General features: G+C 57.5%; 2 protein-coding genes across 6 annotated transcripts in view; one reads left to right on the top strand and one right to left on the bottom strand.

Annotated features, from left to right (window-relative positions):
• Myrf (myelin regulatory factor) overlaps positions 1–17,988 on the top strand; it is a 30,720-nt gene extending 12,732 nt beyond the window's left edge. Inside the window, exons 4-27 of one of the 5 annotated variants that reach the window (XM_070032168.1) lie at positions 1,013–1,074; positions 1,957–2,227; positions 2,901–3,151; positions 3,241–3,364; positions 4,738–4,933; positions 6,497–6,573; positions 6,760–6,870; positions 7,289–7,379; positions 7,663–7,863; positions 8,057–8,168; positions 8,636–8,745; positions 9,550–9,710; positions 9,793–9,865; positions 10,062–10,150; positions 10,395–10,463; positions 10,823–10,903; positions 11,052–11,137; positions 11,249–11,434; positions 11,637–11,888; positions 13,778–13,865; positions 14,023–14,097; positions 14,370–14,475; positions 15,537–15,611; positions 15,770–17,988. In XM_070032168.1, the coding sequence (XP_069888269.1) occupies positions 1,013–1,074; positions 1,957–2,227; positions 2,901–3,151; positions 3,241–3,364; positions 4,738–4,933; positions 6,497–6,573; positions 6,760–6,870; positions 7,289–7,379; positions 7,663–7,863; positions 8,057–8,168; positions 8,636–8,745; positions 9,550–9,710; positions 9,793–9,865; positions 10,062–10,150; positions 10,395–10,463; positions 10,823–10,903; positions 11,052–11,137; positions 11,249–11,434; positions 11,637–11,888; positions 13,778–13,865; positions 14,023–14,097; positions 14,370–14,475; positions 15,537–15,611; positions 15,770–15,850 (3,028 nt within the window). In that variant the 3' untranslated portion in view covers positions 15,851–17,988. Of the gene's footprint in view, positions 1–1,012; positions 1,075–1,262; positions 1,336–1,956; positions 2,228–2,900; positions 3,152–3,240; positions 3,365–4,737; positions 4,934–6,496; positions 6,574–6,759; positions 6,871–7,288; positions 7,380–7,662; positions 7,864–8,056; positions 8,169–8,635; positions 8,746–9,549; positions 9,711–9,792; positions 9,866–10,061; positions 10,151–10,394; positions 10,464–10,822; positions 10,904–11,048; positions 11,138–11,248; positions 11,435–11,636; positions 11,889–13,777; positions 13,866–14,022; positions 14,098–14,369; positions 14,476–15,536; positions 15,612–15,769 lie in introns of those variants that run through there. The other 4 variants (XM_070032167.1, XM_070032171.1, XM_070032169.1 and 1 more) reach the window with 4 other exon arrangements.
• A 445-nt stretch (positions 17,989–18,433) lies between these two features.
• Tmem258 (transmembrane protein 258) lies at positions 18,434–21,752 on the bottom strand. Its single transcript, XM_070032166.1, has 4 exons — positions 21,709–21,752; positions 19,641–19,750; positions 18,807–18,942; positions 18,434–18,539 (listed from the first exon to the last, which is right to left on the bottom strand). The coding sequence occupies exons 1-3, from the start codon at positions 21,709–21,711 to the stop codon at positions 18,816–18,818; spliced, it is 240 nt and encodes a 79-aa protein (XP_069888267.1). The 5' UTR covers positions 21,712–21,752; the 3' UTR covers positions 18,434–18,539; positions 18,807–18,815.
• Between the last annotated feature and the right edge of the window lie 3 nt (positions 21,753–21,755).

Here is a 21,755-nt window from a genome sequence, read left to right as displayed (position 1 = left end):
CAGGCGTGAGCCACCTGTACCCTGCTCAATGGCAGGGTTTTATGAGGACAAAATACAAGGTCCTACAGACTTGGGGTATTGATCATCCGGGGACTGGAGGCGTGGCATGTTAGAGAAAGCCAAAGCCATGATCACGAAGTGCAGGGTCAGATGGGAGATGGCCTTGGAGCTGAACAGCCCTGGGGTGGGCCTGCAGGACTCGAAGCTGTGGTGAGGGGGTGTGACACTTTCCTCTGTCACCCTCACGGAACTCAGTGTAAATGAGTCCACCCAGGTGGTGGTGAGGGCTTGTCCAGGAATGAGCTGGGTCTGTGATGGAGCAGGGCTGTGTCTATGACAGCTCACTGGCCTTTCTGCTGGTTCCCTGGGCACCGTGACGGGAATGCTCTCCAGACCTGTGAGCCAGGGATGGCCAAATTGCTGGAGAACCCCAGGTGGCCACAGTCTCTCCCTGGGCAAGCATAGGCTTTGTGCAGGACATGTTGACCTCTGGGGCTGCTGGAGTTTGTTGTTTTTCCTGAACCACTGATAAAACAAAACTTACAAGAAAAAAAAAAAAAAAAGAATCCCAGGCCTGGCAGAGCTGGCTCCCTGCCCAGTCCACACCGCCTCTGGCAGGGCAGCCCCTGGTGACCCAGTGAACCCCACCCCAGGTCCAGCTCCAAGGGCCTCGTGTCTCCAGGCAGCTGAAGGGCCTTGGTGGGTACAAGAAGGGAAGGGGGCCTGGCCCCTCTGCCAGGACCCGTGACTTTGAATCTCCAGATTGTATTCGGGGACCTGGTAACTAACAGGCCTACAGTGGCCATTTGGTCTGAGGGGATTCTGGGTAGGACTCTGAAGCCCCTTACCTACAGTTGAGCCCCGGGCCAGAGGTAGGTGTGAGGAAATCTCAGTACTGCAGCTATGGAAGATCTGGGACCACCCCCTCCCCCCATACACACACCAGAGCTTAAAGCCTAGGGGGGCTCGGCTGCTAGCCCAACTGCCTTTCTCTCTGGCCCCCCCCCTGCAGCACACTGCCAGACTCACCCCCAGACTCTGGCTCTGAGGCCTACTCCCCCCAGCAGGTGAATGGTGAGTCCAGTCAGAGGCACCGCCTCCCCCTCTGGGTTTGGGCAAAGTGGTTGGGGCTGGTTGGGGCGGCCTTATCGAGGGAGGGAGGGAGAAGGGCAGGAGGGGGCCAGCAGCTGCCCAATGGGCCCAGATTATCGTTGGTCAAATACTCCCCGGCGCTGGGCTATTGTTTCCCCATGGGCGGGTGGGGAGCCGGGCCCTGCTTCTGCTGGTGATGCCACCGCCTGGCCGCCTGCGCCATGATGGACGCGCCCTTCGGGGGTAAGTGGACAGCTGGGGACGGCTGCGGGTGCAGACTGAGCATGGACCTGCCCTCCGCTGGGCCCCCTCACCTTTCCGGGTGCTGGGGGGGGCGTGCAGCAGCCCCCAGGTGGTCAAGAGCAGAATGACCGTGGGCAGCTGACTCCCTGCAGCCTGAAGAGGGGTCAAGAGTTCTGTTTATCTTACCAAAACATCCCTGGAATGCCTCCTGGGGAACAAAGGGAGCTGCAGGCCCCCCTTGGGCTGGGGGCCCAGGCCCCCCACCCCCAGCCAGGGTCCGGGCTGCTGCAGGAAGGAGTCTTGACTGAGGACAGCACTGGGGTCCCAGGAGAGTCCTTTCGGGGACTATGGCAAGAGGATCTGGTCTGAGAGGACTTGGGGCTGGAGGAATGCTGAGCCTGACCAACCCTGGGGTGGGGGGGGGGAAGCTGACTAGGATGGGGAGAAGGGCAGACACCCCCCCTGCCCAGGAAATTGCTTCTCTCCCCAGACTTTAGCAACCCAGCCTCCAGGTATGGCTTAGGAGGGGGGCAGAGCGTGAGATCTTGCCTAGGGAGGAAAGTGTCCCCAAACCAGTTGAGTTCAGTCTCTGATGTCCACTCCCCCCCATCTCTCCCGCAGACCCCCATCTCCTGCGCACCATAACCCCTGAGACCCTGTGCCACGTGGGGGTGGCTTCCCGCTTGGAGCACCCGCCCCCACCTCCAGCCCACCTGCCCGGCCCACCCCCACCCCCACCTCACTACCCTGTCCTGCAGCGGGACCTGTACATGAAGGCTGAGCCTCCCGTCCCTCCCTACGCTGCCATGGGGCAGGGTCTGGTGCCCACCGATCTCCACCATGCCCAGCAGTCCCAGGTGCTGCACCAACTGCTGCAGCAGCACGGAGCAGAGTAAGACTTGGGCAGCGGTGCCCTGGGAAGGTGGGGGTGGGGGTCAGTGGAGGGGTGAGGGTCTGGGCTCATCAGGGTGGAAGGACAAGGGGTAGGAAGGGCAGAGGTTCTGCCCATAATGTGGAGGCTGGCATAGTTATTCCCACTGCCCAGCAGTCCTCTGAGGACCTACAGCCACCACAAATTGCCAATGGTTGCCTTGTTTCACAGATAGGTAAACTGAGGTTCTGAGAGGGGGAAATGGCTTGCTCAGATCGTGGAACAGGGGAAGGGCAGAGTCAGGACCTGAACCTGGGGTCTGAACACTCAGTCCAGACACTAGGAGCTCTTCTACCTGCCTGCTGCAGTCCTTTGTCAATGATTGAAATTTTCTCAAGGAAAGATCCTGCAGGCTGTGAACGTTTTTCCCCAGGCTCCCTCTACCTGGATCCAAAGAAGGTCTTCCTCCCTGGCTTTTGTGGTCCGGGCCTCTGGCCTCTTTCTAACCCTGGAGATGCTCCCGTCCCAGCCCCACACACAATTAAGAATGACACCAAGAGTGGCCCCTAACACCAGCCATGTGGGGAGCATAGCTTAAGGAATTAGGGTTCCTCAGGTTGAGGTGTGGGTACTTCCTAGTGGGAAAGAAGTTCAGGGAGAGGTAGTCACCATGTTGCACACCTCTGTCCCCCAGGCTCCCCACACACCCTTCCAAGAAGAGGAAGCACTCCGAATCCCCCCCCAGCACCCTCAATGCTCAGATGTTGAATGGAATGATCAAGCAAGAGCCGGGCACTATGACAGCCCTGCCCCCGCACCCCGCCCGGGCCCCGTCCCCACCCTGGCCTCCCCAGGGCCCACTCTCACCAGGCCCTGGTTCCTTGCCCCTCAGCATCGCCCGGGTCCAGACACCGCCTTGGCACCCACCAGGTGCACCCTCCCCAGGTACGTGGTTGGCCAACCTTTGGCATTGGGGGAGGGGGGGTGGGACCTGGTCACCTGGGCCCATGTGGGTGTTTGTTCCCGCTGTCTAGGTCTCCTGCAGGACAATGATAGCCTTAGTGGCTCCTACCTGGACCCTAACTACCAGTCCATCAAGTGGCAACCACATCAGCAGAACAAGTGGGCGACACTGTATGATGCCAACTACAAGGAGTTGTGAGTGACCGTTCCCCCCCCCACTACCTCATTCCTCATTTTGGGGCATCCCAGGGCCCCACTGAGTTTCTCAATCAGAGACTGGGAGCCCCTGGGTACAGGGTGCGCAGAAAGAGCTTTCCTCTAGGAGGAACCAGGATTGGTGCTCAGCCTGCCTGACCCCTAGCTAGGCCCAGGCCTCCTGAAGGAGAGGTTATCTATCTGCCAGGGAGGGTTGTGGGAGCCAAGTCAGGAGGAGGTGGGCGGGGTTGTGTTGGGTCTGGCTCCTCCCTCCCTTCCTTCTCCACCCTCTGCTCCTGCATTCCAGAAAGGTAACAGGAAGTGGAGTGGGAATGGGGAGGGCCCCTCCAGCAGCCCCCTCCCTATGGAGGGAGGACATGGGGGAAGACTGGGTCAGAGGCTGCCCGGGCATCCCTGGCCTACCATCAAGTCCCAATGGTTCCCGATTCCCAGCCCCATTGGGCCCCGCTGCCCACTCCCCTCGCTTCCCCAGGCCAGAGGCATAACAAGGTGACCCTCTCACCACCACAGTGGCCTTGGCCACTCCAGCCTCCTGGAGCTGGGCGCCCAGGCTGTGGGATTCTTCCGGGGCTGGGGAAGGGGGTGTCCGCTTCCTATGGTGGAGGTCTGGGGAGCGGTTTACACAGGGCCCTGCCCACGCCCGGGGAAGAATCCCCTCCTGTCACCTCCACACTTCTTGGGCCAACCCCTGAGACCCATTCTGGGTCTCAGGCCAGGTGGAGGTAGGGTGGGGGGAGAGAGATGAGGTGGGGAGGGGCAGTGTGACCTGGGCACTTTTTGAACACTTTGCTAGCTGAGCCAGGTGCTGAGCCTGTGGGAAGCGGTACGGGCCCCAGGCCTTCCTGTAGTCCCTGGCCAGGCCCCTAGCCCTCCTCCCCTAGCTGGGCACCCTCTTCCTGCCCAGCTTCCTCCAGGCACTCCTGGAAACTGTCCGGGGCACCTGGGGAAGATGCGCTGAGCCAGCAGTCACCCTCTCTGCTGCCACCTGGAGGTTCCCTGAGGAGGGTCAGACACGGAACACTATGGCAGCAGCAGATGGCAAGCTTCAGCCTGTGGGGGAGTCCCAAAGTGCCCCCTCTCCTTACAGGGCAGAGCAGAGGGAGTCGGAATGAGGGTGTCTGGGGGCTTGAGCAAGCTGGTGGGCTGGGGCCGGTGTATGGCGGAGCCGGCGCCTGGTTCCACCGTTTCCATGGCAACCAGCTGTCAGGTTCAGTGAGGTTCTGCAGGCGCAGCCCCTCTCACCCCATCGCCCATGAGGGAGGGGGTTGCAGGCGGAAACAACCAAGTATGATGTCCCCAAGGGGCTTCAGGGGCCCTCTGGTGACTGCCCTCACTGGCCCCCACCCCCGCAGGCCTATGCTCACTTACCGTGTGGACGCTGACAAGGGCTTCAACTTTTCGGTGGGTGACGACGCTTTCGTGTGCCAGAAGAAGAACCACTTCCAGGTGACAGTGTACATCGGCATGCTGGGCGAGCCCAAGTACGTCAAGACTCCGGAAGGCCTCAAGCCCCTCGACTGCTTCTACCTGAAGCTGCATGGAGTGAAGGCAGGTTTGGGGTTTGGAAGGAGATGAGGGTCAGGATGCGCACGCACTGAGAGGTTCCAGGATATGGGGAGCACATGGGGTGCCTGTGCCTAAATACCACCCTACCTTAGTCTTCCCCGCCCCCTCTTGCTGGTCCTGGGGTTTGAACTCAGGGCCTGAGTTCTGTCCCTGTGCCTCTCTGTGCTCTACCCCTTGAGCCACAATACGACTTCCGGCTTTTTCTGTGTATGTAGTACTGAGGAATTGAACCCAGGGCTTCATGCATGCTAGGCAAGCACTCTACCACTAAGCCATATTCCCAGTCCTCCACTATTTCTTTTGTGGTGTGGTGTGGTGTGGTGTGTGTGTGTGTGTATGTGTGTGTGTGTGTCCCTATAGTAGAGCTTAAACTCCAGGTCTAGGCACTGTTCCTGAGCTCTATTTTCCTTTCAAGGCTAGCACTCTACCACTTGAGCCACAACTCCACTTCCAACTTTTTGTTGGTTAATTGGAGATAAAAGTCTTACGGACTTGGGGCTGGGAAGGTGGCTCAGTGGTAGAGCGCTTGCTTTGCATGCCTGAGGCCTTGGGTTCGATTCCTCAGCACCACATAAGCAAAAAGAAAAAAGCTGGAAGTGGTGCTGTAGCTCAAGTGGTAGAGAGCTAGCCCTGAGCTGAAGAGCTGAGGGACAGCGCCCAGACCCAGAGTTCAGGCCCCACTACTGGACCCCCCCCCAAAAAAAAGTCTTACGGACTTTCCTGTCCAGATGAGCTTCAAACTGTGATCCTCAGATTTCAGCCTCCTGAGTAGTTGGGATTACAGGTGTGAGCCATGGCACCTGGCTCCACTTCTTCCTTGTACTGACAAGATGCCGGGCTTCCTAGCCCTCTCCCTCTTACACCCTGCTTCCTTTCTATCCTGGGAGTCCCAAATCTGCATCCCCAGCCAGGAGCCATCTGTGCTCATCTACCGCGTGCCTTCATTCCAGCTGTGCCCTGCCCTTCATGCCCACAGCTGCTACCTTCTTTCATGCCTCTCCCTTTCCTTGGGATATCTTCCCAGCACCCCATCCCATGGCTCCTGGCAGGCTCCACACCGGCCTGCCTGAGGACATGACTAGCTCTTTCATGGTGTCTCCAGATGGGCCTGGTATATATATTGGCATGGCTCGGTGGGTGCACATGGAAAGGTGGTGGGGCTATGGTTGTGGGGAAAAGGTCTCAGAGGCAGGGGTCTGGGGTATGAGATGGGGGGGTACAGGTGTGGAGGGGATGGAGGAGGAAGCAAGCTTGAAGAAGTGTAGGAAATTAAATGGGTGTGTCTGTAAGAGGTGTCATTGCCATGGGGACGTCTGTGTTGTTGTGCAGATGTGGGCGCAGTAGTGTGCTGTGGGTGGGGGGTACAGAGGCTGTGTGTGCACTCTAAGTGGGGGAGTAGGGAGGGTGGAGAGGGGTGTGGCTAAGTTTGGTGAAGCGAGGCTGTTCCCTCATGGGTTCCAGCTAGGCCTGGGCTGAGAAGGTAACCAGGGCAGGACTAAGCCCTGGGCCTTAGCCTGTGATGTCATTGGGCTCCGTCTTCCACAGCTGGAAGCCCTAAACCAGTCCATCAATATTGAGCAGTCTCAGTCTGACCGGAGCAAGCGGCCTTTCAACCCTGTCACGTGAGTGACCCTCCCCCCCCTATCCCCATGGTGCCCAAAGGGCCCGCCCTAGAGCTTAAGAACTAGAGGGTTCATCACAGGAGAACACTGCTTGCTCCCAGCCTGGGTCCTCCTCCACTGCCCAGCTCTTGGCTGCTTCCCTTCCGGTCCCCCAGCCCTTCTGATCATGCTGCCTCTTCTCTTCAGGGTCAATCTGCCCCCTGAGCAGGTCACCAAGGTGACCGTGGGGCGGCTGCACTTCAGCGAGACCACTGCCAACAACATGCGCAAGAAGGGCAAGCCCAACCCTGACCAGAGGTGAGCAGCTGGCCCTGACTCGGAGCCCCCAGACCCCAGGATGCAACCAGAGCTATTTCACCTAGGAGCATGCCAGGCCCAGGGCTCCCAGACTGCCCTGTGTCTCCCTTTACAGAGCTTGACCCTGACTTAGGGTTGGGACCATAAAGGCCTGGCAGCTCCACTCAGGAGCTGCTCTATGGGTTCCAGACTGTGCATCCTTGGGGGATTTCTGCCCTCTACTGGTAGCTCAGGTTTCTCCTGCAGGGTGCCAGGTTAATGTCTACACCTTTTGCGGGGGAGGAGGGGTAAGATGACAAGACTGGGGATCCATGTCTACTACACACCTGGCCCTGGAAGGGTGGCGGGGGTAGATGGGTAGAACATCGACTGTCTCTATCCTCTCTCTCCCCCTACCTTTGGCTCCCGCACGTCCCAGGTACTTCATGCTGGTGGTAGCTCTCCAGGCGCATGCGCAGAACCAGAACTACACGCTGGCTGCTCAGATCTCAGAGCGCATCATTGTGCGGGTAAGGGCAGAAGCCTCTCCAGAGGGAACTAAGACAGTGTTTGAATGTCACTGGCTGTGACCTGACTGTGTCATCCTCTGTGGGTAGCAGTGTTTTCCCCACAGGAGAGCGTGTTGGTGGCTCAGTCCTGGTCACTTCCTGGGTGCGGGACAGCTTAAGTTGGGCATGGTGGAGCCAGGAGACCTGGGCTGGAGTAGGAGGGGTGGCGGTGGGTGGGGTTCTTCCTCTGAGGCTCTGCAGGTTCCGGATCCCCCAGGACTGAATCAGCCCCAACTTGTCTTAGGCCTCTAATCCGGGCCAGTTTGAGAGCGACAGTGATGTGCTGTGGCAGCGGGCACAGGTGCCCGACACCGTCTTCCACCACGGCCGAGTGGGCATCAACACCGATCGACCGGACGAGGCACTGGTTGTGCATGGCAACGTCAAGGTCATGGGCTCACTCATGCACCCCTCAGACCTGCGGGCCAAGGAGCACGTGCAGGAGGTGGGGGCGGGGCTCCAGAAGGGGCGGGGCTGGGACAGCTGCCTGGGTAGGGGAGGCCGCCCTTGGGGCTCATCCTGTGATCCCAGCAGCAGGATCTCCCATGCACAGTATAGTCCCCCACTTACCTCCCTTCGGGGCCCACTCAGGATGACCTCGAGAGGGAGGGTTCGATCTGGGCCTGGTTTCCTGGCAGGTGGACACCACAGAGCAGCTGAAGAGGATCTCCCGCATGCGGCTGGTACACTACAGATATAAGCCCGAGTTTGCCGCCAGCGCAGGCATCGAGGCCACCACGCCAGAGACTGGTAGGGACCTGCTGGGTGTGGGTTGGGGACTGGAAACCCAGTGACCTTGGGCCTCTGCCCACAGGCTCTAGCCCTTCTGTCCCCTGAAATCCTGGTTCCAGAAACCCTTTCCCTTGACCCTGGAACTCTGCCTCTAGAAGTCCCTAGGAAATTACGTCCCCCAGGTCCTGGAACCTCACCTCTTGACCAGCACAGAGGACCATGGCCCCAGATCGTTGCCCTGCTCACCCTTCCTCCCAGAATCCTGCCTCCATCCTCCCAGAACCCTGTCCCTTCTCCTAGGACCCCTACTTCCAGGATCCTACCTGACTCAGTAGCCCCAAGCCTGGCCCTGTGGGTGCTGGGCTGTCTGAGGGAGCCCCACAGCTCCAGGGTTCCAAGACCCAACCCTCCAGACCAACCACCCCATCCTTACTCTGGAGAGCTGTGGCCAGCCCCTACCCAACCCCTGGTGGGTCTCTCCCCAGGTGTCATCGCCCAGGAGGTGAAGGAGATCCTGCCGGAGGCGGTGAAGGACACAGGAGACGTGGTCTTTGCCAATGGGAAAACCATAGAGAACTTCCTGGTAGTGAACAAGGTGGGCTGGATGGGGAACAGAAGGGGCCCAAGGGCACTGTGGTGGAGGAGGCCCCTCTCCTTGCCCCCACAGAAGAAGAGGCAAACATTCAAGGTTGAGAACAATAGGGATCGAGCTAAAGGTCACTCACCCCCTCCCCGCCCCACGTGTCAATAAGACATTGACACTTTGGTCTCAAGGCCTGAATGTAGGATGTATTTATCTTCTGGCATGTTGGGGATCAAACCTCACACGTGCCAGGCAAGTGCACCACCACTGAATTCACCCCCCCCCACTGCACCCCTTATGTGGCATGAAACTGTGCACCCAGGAGACATAGGACTTGTTTTACCCCCCACTCCACCCTCCCAAATAGTCAAGTGCCCAAAAAGGTAGCCCAGAGGTGGCCGGTTGCGGGGCCAAGGCTCTGAAGGGCAGTGCTCTGGCTCTGAAGAGTGGGAGGAGGGTGGAGGGGGGAAGGTGGTTCCATGGTAGAGTGCTTGCCTTAGCATGCATGAGGTCCTGGGTTCAATTCCTCAGCACCACATTAGCAGAAAAGGCCGGAAGTGATGCTGTGGCTCAAGTGGTAGAGCACTAGCCTTGAGCTGAAGAGCTAAGGGCAGTGCCCAGGCCCAGAGTTCAGGCCCCAAGACTGACAAAAAAGAGTGTGGGGTTCTTCAGGCAGTCAGGACGGCCTGGGCAGGAGGGATTCAGTAGGGCCCGGGATGGAGAGGCCCATGCCCAGATCAGGTTTCTGTGGCTGTGGGACAGTCTGCAGCGGATGGCTCCCAGGCTGCGATCCCTGACAGCCCATCATCCCGGCAGGAGCGCATCTTCATGGAGAACGTGGGGGCTGTGAAGGAGCTCTGCAAGCTCACAGACAACCTAGAGACGCGCATCGACGAGCTGGAGCGCTGGAGCCACAGGCTGGCCAAACTGCGGCGCCTAGACAGCCTCAAGTCCACAGGCAGCTCCAGCGCCTTCAGGTGGGGGCCTGGCTTGGAGTGGGAAGGGGGGAGACCCCCCCCCCTTTCAGAGGCACCCTTGACCTTGGTTTTCTTGCTGCAGTCACGCAGGGAGCCAATTTAGCCGAGCAGGCAGCGTCCCCCACAAGAAGAGGCCCCCCAAAGTGGCCAGCAAGGTAAAGGGGGTGGGCAGAGAGGACTGGTGTTTCCCCATTTCCCTTTCCAACTGGTACCTCTGCAGCCTCACCAATGCCCTCTAGCCTCTTTCTGCCTCCTCCTCTCTGCCTCACCTCCGGGAACATGACACTAGGCTTGGGTGGAGCAGCACCCTAAATCTGCCTCTTCTGCTTTTCTTCTCCTCTGGGTCCTCAGGCATCCTCAGTAGTCCCCGACCAGGCTTGCATCAGTCAGCGCTTCCTGCAGGGAACCATTATCGCCCTGGTGGTGGTCATGGCCTTCAGGTGACTTATCTCCCCAGAAGCACTGCCCAGTGGGGTCAGCCGCAGCCAGGCCCTGAGGGGGGGGGCGGGTAGGGGTGGTTTGGGGAGGGCTGGGGAAGTAGACTGCCTCTCGTGTCTCCCCTTCTTGGAATGGGGAGATCCACTCACAGCTGGGAGCCCAGCGCCTGGGGCTCAGGACCACAGGGGCCCTAGGAGCTGGAGGGCCACTCCAGCTCTGACTGTGACCCTGTTCTGTGGCTCCCAGCGTGGTGTCCATGTCCACACTGTATGTGCTGAGCCTGCGTGCTGAGGAGGACTTGGTGGATGCAGATGGGTATGTCTCTGGAGGCCAGGTGGGCTTTGGGGGGCAGCCTAGGGCCGGCCACGGGCACCATGATGCTATCTGAGGAGGTTTCACCACCACTCATAGCCCACTATAGGTCTGGTGAGGTGGGAGGGAGGATCTCCCTGGAGGTTGGGCAGCCAATCCCAGTCCCCCTGTGGCCTGCTCCTCCAGGCAGGCCATCTTGGAGGGCTCTCATAGACACAAGAGGTACAGGGAAGGTGGCCCTGGGCAGGACCTTAGGCTCTGTCTACCATTGTTTACTCCCAGCTGCAGGGACCATTTCTGATTGCATCTTCTCTCTCTCCTCCCTGGCCTGTCACCCTCTTGGTCTCTCTGTTGCCCCTTAGCTCTTTTGCCGTGTCTACTTCCTGTCTTCTGGCCCTGCTCCGGCCCCAGCACCCTGGGGGGAGTGAGGCCATGTGCCCATGGTATGTGTCTGACCCACTACCCATCCTCCTCTGACTCCTGGGCCCTTCTTCCTGCCTCCTTTCCACCTGCCCTCTACCTCCTCCTCCGTCCCTGGGACTCCAAGCCTGCCGCCAGCCTCTCTGAGCTCAGCCCACCCTTCCCCAGCAGGTCCAGCCAGAGCCTTGGAGCCACTCAGCTCCGACAGTCTCCCGTGACCGCCGGGCTCTCAGGCGTACAGCCGTCCTTGCTGTTGGGTGTGTGCCTGGACAGGGCTGAGGGCTGAAGATGGGGTGGGATGGGCGGCTCTGTTGTTGGTGGGCACGGTGCTGCTCTCCTCCAGCTCATATAGCCGCTGGCTTCCTCAGTTACCACCAGCCCAACCAGCTCAGCCCCAAGTCCGCCTCTCCGCACCTTGGACCTGTGCTCCAGCCACCCCTGCCCTATTGTCTGCTGCTCTGCACCCACCCCCAGCCCTGCCTCGGAACTGAGCCTCGGCCCCAGCTTTAACCTGCTCCCCAGCGCCAGCCCCAGCCCTGCCACCAACCACTCAGGTATGGCTACCTCGGGTCACCTGCAACCAGAGAAAGGCCCCAAAGACTCGTTGATGGGAAGATCTCCTAACGACCAGAATGTGGAAAAAAGCTGGAGGAGTCTCCCTAAGAAGACCAGGAGACACATGGGGTTCACAAAGACAGCTGGACAGAAGGCAGCTTGCACCCCTTCTTCTCAGCCTGTCTCTGGTTCTGTTCACAGGCTCCAGCCAGATGGCCCCACTGCCCGTCACCAACATCAAAGCCAAGTCCTGGGGGATTTCAGCCAATGGCATTGGCCATTTCAAGCATCCCAAGAGCCTGGAGCCTGTGGCGAGCCCTGCAGTCCCTTTCCCCGGGGGACCAGGCAAGGCCAAGAACAGCCCCAGCCTGGGTCTCCATGGTCGGGCCCGCCGAGGAGCCCCCCAGCCGAGCGCTGGCTCTGCTCTGCCCACTCAGACCCAGGCCCAGCCAGGTACACGCCGCACCCCAACACTTCCCAGCCCAGCCTAGCAAGGCTCAGTGGCCAGGGCCCCATTTCAGCCCAGTCACCAGGCTGCCTGAGCACAGAACTGGCAGTCAGCATACCTTTACTGAGCGTGTACTAAACTCCAGGAATCAGGCAGGAGCCTAATGTTGCTCTATTCAGCCACTTTGAGAAAGGAATTGTCATTGTCCAGGTGAGGACATAGAGACCCATGGGATGGATTTGTCCAAGCAGTAGCCAAGCACCTGGCCCTGGCTCATTTGTCACTGTGCCAGAGAGGAAAGTGCTGTCCCAGGTCCTCCCAGCTTTTCCTCAAACCTCCAGCGTGTGCGTGTGTGTGTGTGTGTGTGTGTGTGTGTGTGTGTGTGTGTGTGTGTGTGTGTGTGTGTGTGTGTGTGTGTGTGTGTGTGTGTGTGTGTGTGTGTGTGTGTGTGTGTGTGTGTGTGTGTGTGTGTGTGTTGGGGCTTGAACCTCCAGCCTGTGTGTGTGTGTGTGTGTATGTACTAGAGCTTGAACTCTGCCTTGCACTCACTTGGTTTTTTTTATTCTCAAAGCTGGCACTCTACTACTTAAAGCCAAGCCTCCACTTTCAGCCTTTTGCTTGAGAGTCTCAAGGGCTTTTCTATTTCCTCAGATCTCAGCCTCTTGAGGAACTAGGATTGCAGGCCTGAGCCACCAGCGCCTGGCTCCAACCTTTGGTTTTAACAAAGCTAGAAAACTTGGTTGTAGAAGTGTTCAGACTGGCACGGAGGTTGCCTGGGCTGCAGAGGGACCGGCCCCTTAGCCAGCAGCGCTGAGCTAGGATTCAAGTCTTAACGCCATCATTTGGTGGCTTCTGTGGCTTAAAAACAAAAGCTTGGAACGCCTGGCTTGCAGAGGCTGAAGGTCAAAGTGCTGGGGAAGCGGCAGGGGGCAGAGGCTGCAGAGGCAGAGGTTTCTGGGAGCCCAGCACTGCTGGCAGCAGGCAACGGAGATGTGGCCCTGTCCCAGAGAGCTCGCACAGATGGAGACATGACTCCATGGCAGGACAAGGCTATGTGCAGGGACTGGCTTGGGAGTGGGGAGAGCATGTCATCTAGACCAAGGAGGGAGGGGACCAGGGAAGGCTGCCTTACAGGAGGTGCCGCTGGAGCTGTCTTTGAAGGACACTAGAGGTTTGCCCCAAAGTGGGACAGGCACCTTCCATCTCATCTGCGTCTGCTACCTACCCCTATCTGCTCAGCTCAGGCACTCTGGGTCCTGCTTGGGGTCCTTGGGTTGGGCCTTAATGAGCTGAAAATGTGCTGAATCCAGCAATTATTCAGAGGCCAGCAGTCCTACCTTCCCAGCTAGAAGTCAGGTGGCAGCAAATCCAGGGGTGAAGTGAGATGAACAAGAACCCCCCGCCTCCCCCCCTCACCTCACACTGCATGCTTCAGTCTGACATCAGCCAGCCAGGCTGGGGGGTTTGCTCGGTGAAGGACACTAGCAGGGGTGGGCTGGCAGATGTCCCAGGGGGGCTGCGTGGCAGGGAACAGCCTGATTTGTCTGCAGTGCTCCCTCCTGGCTGATTTCAGACTCCCAGGGTACCACCACTGAACCTAGAGTTGGAGAGTGAGCACAGGCAGGAACAGAGAGAGGTCTATGAACTGACTTCCACCTACCACAGTCCAGGGACGTAAAGCTCTCTTCCTGATTCCCAGCCTTCTGGTTCTGGCAACTACCTGCTTCTAGGGCTGTTGAAAAAGGGACATGCAGTGACCCCAGACATTGTGGTGGTCTACAAAGAACCTGGTGCTTATTCACACTAAGGTGTAAGTGTCTGATCCAAGTCTTGTGAGAAAACACCTGACATTTTGTGTGTGTGTCCCGTTTTGTCCCCTTCCTGGCTGTTGCAGCCCTAGTGCCCTCCCTGACCTCCATCCAGTTGCTGGAGAATTCCATGCCCATCACCTCCCAGTACTGCACAGCAGAGGATCACTGCAGGTAGGCTTGGCTCCTTCCTGTCCCTCCAGAGAGGCCTCAGGTGACACACGCCTGTGCCCTCAGGGGAGTCCCCCCACAAGGCAGGGCAGCCCCTTTCTGGTCATCTGAAAGGCTCCAGTGCAGATGGAGGCTGAGGCCCCCATCTTTGCCCCTTCAGGCCGGGAAACTTCACCTACCACATCCCTGTCAGCGGCAGCACCCCACTGCACCTCACCTTGACCCTGCAGATGAAGTAAGTGAAGGGGGGATGGAGGGAGGAGAATGGGAAGAGGCCACGCCCAGAGCCACAGAAAGGCCTATCAGAGTCCAGCCTGTTGCTACATGGTGGGCCTGGCCTGTGATGCTGCCTTGTGGTTCCATGGCTGTGGGTGGGGAGGGCAGGGCTGTGTCCCGCCCCAGGCCTCATGTTCCGTGTGTGGTTCACTGGCTGGGTGGTGCTCATTCCAGGGATGGGGTTGGGGTGACTCAGGAGCCCCACTCCCTGATATCTGGGCCTTTCCCCAGCGCCTCTTCCCCCGTGTCCGTGGTGCTGTGCAGTCTGACGGCAAAGGAGGAGCCGTGTGAGGAGGGGGGCTTTCTGCAGACTCTGCACCCCCACCAGGACACCCAGGTAGGGGCGGTTGGGGAACAGGCCGGCCAGGCCTCTTCCCGAACAATGTCTTCAGGGCCTGAGGAGTGGGAGCTGGGTGTCCGCCAGGGGCCCTTGAGGCCTGGGCCTCGGCCTGAGGAAGGGAGGTGTAGACACATGTTGGTGGCACAGAGCCCCAGGGAGGAAGGCAGTTCACGAGGGCTAGCGTGGTGAGTGCAATGATGGAGATGGAGCCGCTGCTGGTATCCCAGGCGGTGGGTGCCAGGGAAGGCGGGCAGAGGTGCAGTGTTAGCAGAGCCCTCGGGCCGCAGCAGAGGGCTGCCTCCTGGAAGGCTGGACCATCACTGTCCAGGCTCCCCATTGGCCACACTTACAACCTGGACACTGGCTTCTCCTTAGCCCGAAAGGCCATAGGATTAATTACAGGAGGTAAAGGATTTGGTGGGTCAGTATTCATTGAGGCCTGACTCAGGCCCAGTGCTTCCAGCTCAGATACAGAGGTGAAACAAACACATCTGGGTATTGGCCTCTAGGAATGTGTTTTCTAGTGAGGGACAAAAATCTTGGTAAAAAACAAGTTACAGTGGAGTACAGGACAGAGGGAGGGAGAACAAAGAGTAGAGGGGCTGCCAGCTGGCCCCTTGCTAGACATGAAGCTTGGGTCCGAACCCACATAGCAGAGCCAAGCCGAAGTCTCAGGTCAGGGGCGGGCCAGCCGCTTTACCAGGAAGAGACAGACAGGCTTGGGGTTGAACTCTAGCCCTACATCTCCCCAGACAAGTGACTCAGTTTCCTAATCTGTAAAGACAGGCTTCATGAGGTACTTCCAGGAGTACAGGGGTGAGGGAACAGTGGTTGAGAAGGAGGTAGGACCCAAGGAAGGTGACCGTGACTTGGCGGTACAAGGTGCATGCGCAGAATGTGGCTGCTGTTGCTCCACAAAGCAGAACATCATCCTGTCCTCTCTTTGTAGCACTTTGTTCTTCACATAAACACACTGCACATCCCAGTGAGCAGGATGCTGGTTGGGATGGGACCAGGAGTGCTCTGACCCCCGCGTTCCCCCCCCCCCCTTTCTCCAGGGCACCTGCCATCAGTGGCCAGTAACCATCCTGTCCTTCCGTGAATTCACCTACCACTTCCGAGTGGCACTGCTGGTGAGCATGGCCACCTTGCCCCAAGGTCCAGGTCCTCTGGGTGCAGGGTGGGGCTTAGGGGAAAGGTACGGGGGCTCTGCAGAGTCTAGGGTCAACAGAAGGGTCACCTGCCTGTATCCCTAGAGCTACCTCACCTGTCCCACTGCCCTTCCACCCAGGGCCAGGCCAACTGCAGCTCAGAGGCCCTCACACAGCCAGCCACAGACTACTACTTCCACTTCTACCGCCTTTGTGACTAGCTGCGCATGCGTACTGGGCCAGGTCCCTGCCCTCCACACTGGATGTCATGGTGTAACACTGGAGCCTGCGGCTGCCCAGCGCTTGGCCGCTCGCCCTCACAGACCTCCCTGACTGGGGAAACTGGAAGTCTTCACACTGGAGCAGCTGAGCCTGCTGGTGGCCCTCGATGACAGAGGGAGTGGGAGAGACAAATGATCCATGTCCTGAGCCTGCCTGCCACCACCTCCACCCAGGAGGTCTAGACCCACTGGCTGGCAGGGGGCAGGGGGCAGCTGTGGCCCTGACTTACCAGGATCCACCCTCCCTGCCTCCGCTTCTGAGGGGGGAGGAAAGACCCACCAGGAACTTGGGCCCACCCCTACAAGACCTGGCTGGGACCTCAGAGTCCATCTTGAACAGACAGCCCTTGGTGCTGTTCCCCAGGGGATGGCTGGGTGGTGGACCTTTTGGGTTTGACTGTTACTCTAGACTTGGCATTCTAAGCTTTAAGAGCTTGGTTCCCAGGCATTCCCAGGGCAGCCAAGGGCAGCCCCACAGGGCTGGAGACGACTGTGCCTGACGAAACCACCCACAGTCCTGTGCAGGCCTCAGGGGAGGGGGGCAGTAAGCCAGGTAAACCCTGGACCCTGAACTTGGCATGTCCTCGAAGGGGACAGCCTGCATTCCTGGGGGCTCCTAGAGCGCACTGTGGCCCATCATTCTCTCTGAGCAGAGGAGCAGGAATCCCTGCAAGCAGTCAGCCGGGCCTGGGCTGGTGGGTGGACACAAATAACTGTCATTAATGAGGTCATCACTAAATGCACTTAAACCAGGGCCAGAAGGGGCGGAAGGCTGGAGCTTTGGGGCGACACCCACCACCACAGGGCTGCGGCACTGGTCCCTGCGAGGAACCTTGGCCACCCATCGCACCCCAGTGCAAGGCTGGCTTCTCCCTCCACTCTGGCCTGCCAGTGACCTTGTCTCCGGAAATCTAGAGGCACCTTTTGCTAGGCTTAGAGTCAGGCTGGAAAGGCTCAACAGTCCCCACCTCTGCCAGGAGCAGAGTGGTGGGTTTCGGCTTAGGAAGAAGTTTCTTATCAAGTGCCAACTTCATTCACCATTTCCTTACCAGGGCCCCAGAACATTCTGAGGCCACAGGCAGGCTCACGGGAGAGCGTGGCAGTCACTTAGCCACCTCTGCCTTGGGGTCAGAAGCGAGCCAGGGAGTGGCCATCCTTGCCCTGTGATGTCCTGCCATCTCTTTGGGAACGAGGACTTGCTGCTCTCCGACTTCTCGTTCTCTGCTCTGAGTGGGAGCTGTGGGCCCTCTTCTGCCACAGATCTCAAAGCACTTATCTTCAGGACAGGGAAACTCCCGAGGGGCTCAAGGACAGCAGGGTTCCTTGCAGCCTTGTACCCCCCACGTGGCGCCACCTCCTTCTGCCATAGGAACTGTACGACTCCCGTGCCTCCTGCCGACAGTGCCTTCAACTGCTTAACCCCATGTCCCCGAACTGGATGATGGGGTTTCCTCACTAGAGGGGTGTTCTTGGATTGCAGCCCCTCAGTCCTTAACTGGAAAGTGACCCTCCGCTGCCCCCTGGAGTCCATCTGGACACAGAGAGCCCGGGTCCCATGGCAGCTGGCTGTTCAGCCATGCCTGAGGAAGAGTCCTCAGTGCAAGAATTGGGGTCAAGTCCGGGCTCCAAGCTGCTTGAGGGGGTCAACCCTGGACCAAAGTTGCCTTAAGCCCAAGGTATAAAAGGGCTTCAGGGAAGGTGAGGGGCCACCGGCTGGAGGCGATCTGCCGGGCCAGCCCTCCGGAGGTCCCCATGGCCACCCTCCCTTCCTCTCTCCTATCTGGCATGTACTCCTGCAGGCCCTGGGCTAATTCCCTCCTAGCTTCAAGCTGTACATAAGGCTTCCCAGCAGAGCCCCTGCCCACACATCCCCTTAGTGATGCGTGCACGCACAGAGCACCCCTAACTCCCAGGCTTCTCCCTGAGCCAGCGCTGACTCATATTTATCATGTACCCAGTCTGACTCTGAGGTGGGCAGAGGAAAGCCGAGGCCTGCTTGCTCCCTGTCTCCCTGGATTGTCCTTTTCTGAAGGAATATACATATATAAATAAATGTATAAATACTGCTTTGTATCTGAGCTCGCGTCCTCTCTCTTCTTGCAATTGCTTTGGTGCGAGAGGGCATCACCTGAGGGGCTGGAGAGCTTCATTACAGGATTGGATTCAGAGACCCCTGCCCCAGACACCTCTCCCTGGCATACCTTTCCTGCCATGGACCACCTGTCTGCCTATGGAAAAGCAGCCTCAGGACTGAGCCGAGTAAAGTCATCCAACCCGAAGCAGGATGGTGGGGCTCTAAGGAGATTAGCCCAGCACAAACTGACAGATGTTCACAGAAACAACTGAAGAGGGTAGGTAGGCCTGGATCCTTTCTATCAACAAATAAGCCTTAAAGTCCAGTGACCAGATATCCCAGCCACACAGCCCTTGCCCCGAGACAGACCCACACATGTAAGGTGGGTCTGGGACAGTCTTGTGGGCCTGACCAACCCACCAACACCCAGAAAGGACAGGAGATAGGACTGTCCCACATCTGCTTTTATTGGAGTCAGCAGGTGGGACCCTTCCAGCAACAGTAAAAAAATTAAATTACAAAAGCAGGGATTCAGTGAAGCCATCTGGTGGGTACCTGTAAAAAGGCAGGAGTATCAAGATGAGCCCAAAGACCCCCTTCTTCCCACTTCTTTATCTGAGATCCTATGCTCCTTGGACAAGGCTGACAGGTACATGCGGGGCAGGGAAAGAACACATGTGCCCAGGGTCACCATCCATGCCAGTGAGTCTGGAACACGAACTATGAAGTCTTGCAGGTGAGAGCCTGCTTGAGTTGTGGCTCAGGGAGGCTTCTCAGGGCTGTACCCCAGGGTTCAGCATGTACCACCCTGTTACCACTCACCGTGGGGGCTCATACGTAGATGCCAACCCAGAGGAGGAGGAAGAGGACTCCAAAGCCCATGAAGAGTGAGGCCACCAAGGAGATGAGGAGCTCTTTGTAGATGTCCCGAGTGTACTTGGTGGAGGTAACCTCATAACTGGGCAGGGCTGCTAAGGAGAAGCACTGATGGACTGCGGATGCAGGAGGTTGTCTGCTAACACCCCAAGCTATAAAATAGAGGCTGAAGGCTTTCTGAGAGGTTTGTCTGGTTTGGTATAGCCAAGAGATAACCTGAGAGCTGGTACTCCATACTATCATCATCATCTACCATCTGTGAGATCAGACCCCCAAGGGCAAGGTCACTGGTCCCAGGTCATACAGCTCATGGGTGGTGGAGCCAGGACAAGCTTTCAGACCTGCGGACAGCTGAGCATACTTTTTTTGGGGGGGGGGGCAGTCCTGGGGCTGGAACTCAGGTCTGGGCACTGACCCTGAGTTTCTTTTGTTCAAGGCTAGCACTCTACCCCTTGAGCCACAGTGCCACTTCCAGCTTTGGAATCGAACCCAGGGCTTCATGCATGCGAGACAAGCACTCTAAGCCACATTCCCAGCCCTGAGCACACTCTTCCTTATTCCAGCCTCAGCTCCTCTAGGCCAGGCCTTCAGCTCACTGAAATCTGAAGAGCAAACTGAGCTCATCTGAACTTGACAAGTAAGAGCATGACCCATCTGTTTCTCTTCTCCCATCCCCACCCCAATGTACCAAACTAGCAGGGCGCATGGACTTCACATGGTTTCTTCCTTAGCTTCCCACATCACTGATTCTGGCCCACTGACTACTCAATAAAAGGATACACGAAGAACCAGGCAGTGAAGAACATGCCAATGGCCAGAAGCACCACGGTCAGATGGGGGAAGACAGCCGGGTTGACGGGGCTGGTATATCTGCTCATGGCCTCGAGCTCCTAGGAGAGGGCAGATCAGAGCTGTCACAGAATCCCATGGTTTCGATCCGGGTAGGACACTGGAGCACTCTTGTGCCGCTGGGACGGCCAGAAGCTCATTTCAGTTTGGGAAATGTGGGATTCCTTTAAGAACAGATATCAAGCAATTCATTGTTGGAATGACAAAGACAATGGTATCTTGAAGCAGAGGTGGCACCTTCTCTGTGGTATAAGACAAGAGACAGCTGGGAATCACAGGCTTTGACACAAGTGGTTAGCTGCAGATCAATGGTCCTTAGCAATTTTGGAGCCCAATGTCCACTATGAAAAGGTGATAGATGGTATGGACTCTGCCTGGGGCAAAAACAACACACACACACACACACACACACACACACACACACACACACACACACACACACACACACACACACACACACACACACACACACACACACACACACACACACACACACACACACACACACACAGAGCGTACCTACCATTTCCGGAGCTTTATGGATCCATGTCTACAAACTCCACGCTACTATCCTTGCTGTAAAGCAGAGCCTAGACCAACACCCAGATGACCACTTCTAATTCAATTGCACAATGCTCACTACACAGTTATGGAATCTTAGGATCTACTAGCAAAAGCCATCAGTTAAAATTCTTACTCTAGATGTGACACACTCCACAATTCTTGCCATGTGATGATGCATTGCACCATCCAAGATTCTACCATCAAGGCCAACTGCAGATGTTCTCCCACTGTTTGGATCTCTGGAACTGGGAGCTAAAATAAACCTCTTCTTAAAAAAAAAAATTCTGGGGCTGGGAAGATGGCTCAGTGGTAGAGCGCTTGCCTTGCATGCTTGAGGCCCTGGGTTCGATTCCTCAGCACCACATAAGCAAAAAGCCGGAAGTGGCGCTGTGGCTCAAGTGGTAGAGTGCTAGCCTTGAGCTGAAGAGCTGAGGGACAGCACCCAGGCCCAGAGTTCAGGCCCCACAACCGGACCAAAAAAAAAAAAAAATTCTGTGTCTACTGAATCATCTGAGTCTGAGTAAAGTGGTTATAATAAAGTCTGTTTCACAGGACTGCTGTATGATTTAAGAAAGATGATGAATAATGACGCATCGAGTTCAATGCTTGGTATAGAGTAGTTTGCTCAATAGGGGTTTGTTTTTGTTTCCTTCCTAAGGTTGCCAAATCGATTATGAGATAATGCCTGTGAAAGAGGGCTATAAACGTAAAGTTCTGTACAAATGTTAGCTTTCATTGTCACCCATCAGCCAATGCTGTGAAAATCCAGAACATAACAACTCTACAAGAAGTAAATGGACCCCATTGTTCTAGGAGACACAAGAATTCAATTCAGTAAACAATTATGTCCCCCTGACCCCCCTCAAAGCGATAAAGACAATTGCTGTCCTTTATTGAGCTCCCAATTGCAGGCCCTGTGTTTGGCATTGAGAATACAAAGATGAATAGACATCATCCCAGAGCTACAGGCACGTCGGACGGTAGTCACTAGGAGGCGTGGCAGATCACAAAGAAGTCCATGAAACGTGGCACTAAGTCTGCAGACTGGGCGATCCTAGCAGACCGGGGCCAAGTGCCTCACCGAAAAATGACATTTGCCCGGGACCTTGTAGGATGAGTACGAGTTCAACAGGGGAATCTTTCCAGACAGAGATCACAGATCACAGGAACCAGAAATACAAACTCAAAGGGACTTACAGAGCTTCGCACACCCCTCACCCTTACAATCCCGGAGACGGTAAACTCAGTGCCATGTAAATTTCAGCCCGAGGAGTCCCAGGCCTTTCCCGCCCCACACCCCAGCTCAAGCCGGGGGGTTCCAGGAGCATCCCGCCCTCTGAAGCCGTCTGGGGCCTCCGCGAAACAACGCGCTGTGGGTGGGACGCTCAGTAGTCGCGGACCACAGCCCCGTCGGGAACTCCCTCAGCCCTCTCACCATTTTGCCCTGCTCAGTGGAAGCTGCGTCTCTGCCACCGGAAGAAC

This window comes from Dipodomys merriami, unplaced genomic scaffold (assembly GCF_024711535.1).
Source record: "Dipodomys merriami isolate MVZ:Mamm:240054 unplaced genomic scaffold, mDipMer1.0.p SCAF_21, whole genome shotgun sequence".
NCBI lineage: Eukaryota > Metazoa > Chordata > Mammalia > Rodentia > Heteromyidae > Dipodomys > Dipodomys merriami.
This window is presented reverse-complemented; position numbering and strand designations above follow the sequence as displayed.

What these genes read in the sequence shown, in the direction of transcription:
- Tmem258 (XM_070032166.1), bottom strand. An exon ending in TTCACTGCCTGGTTCTTCGT is followed by an intron (nt 18,943 to 19,640) that starts GTATCCTTTTAT and finishes AGCCCTGCCCAG; the next exon opens with TTATGAGGTTACCTCCACCA.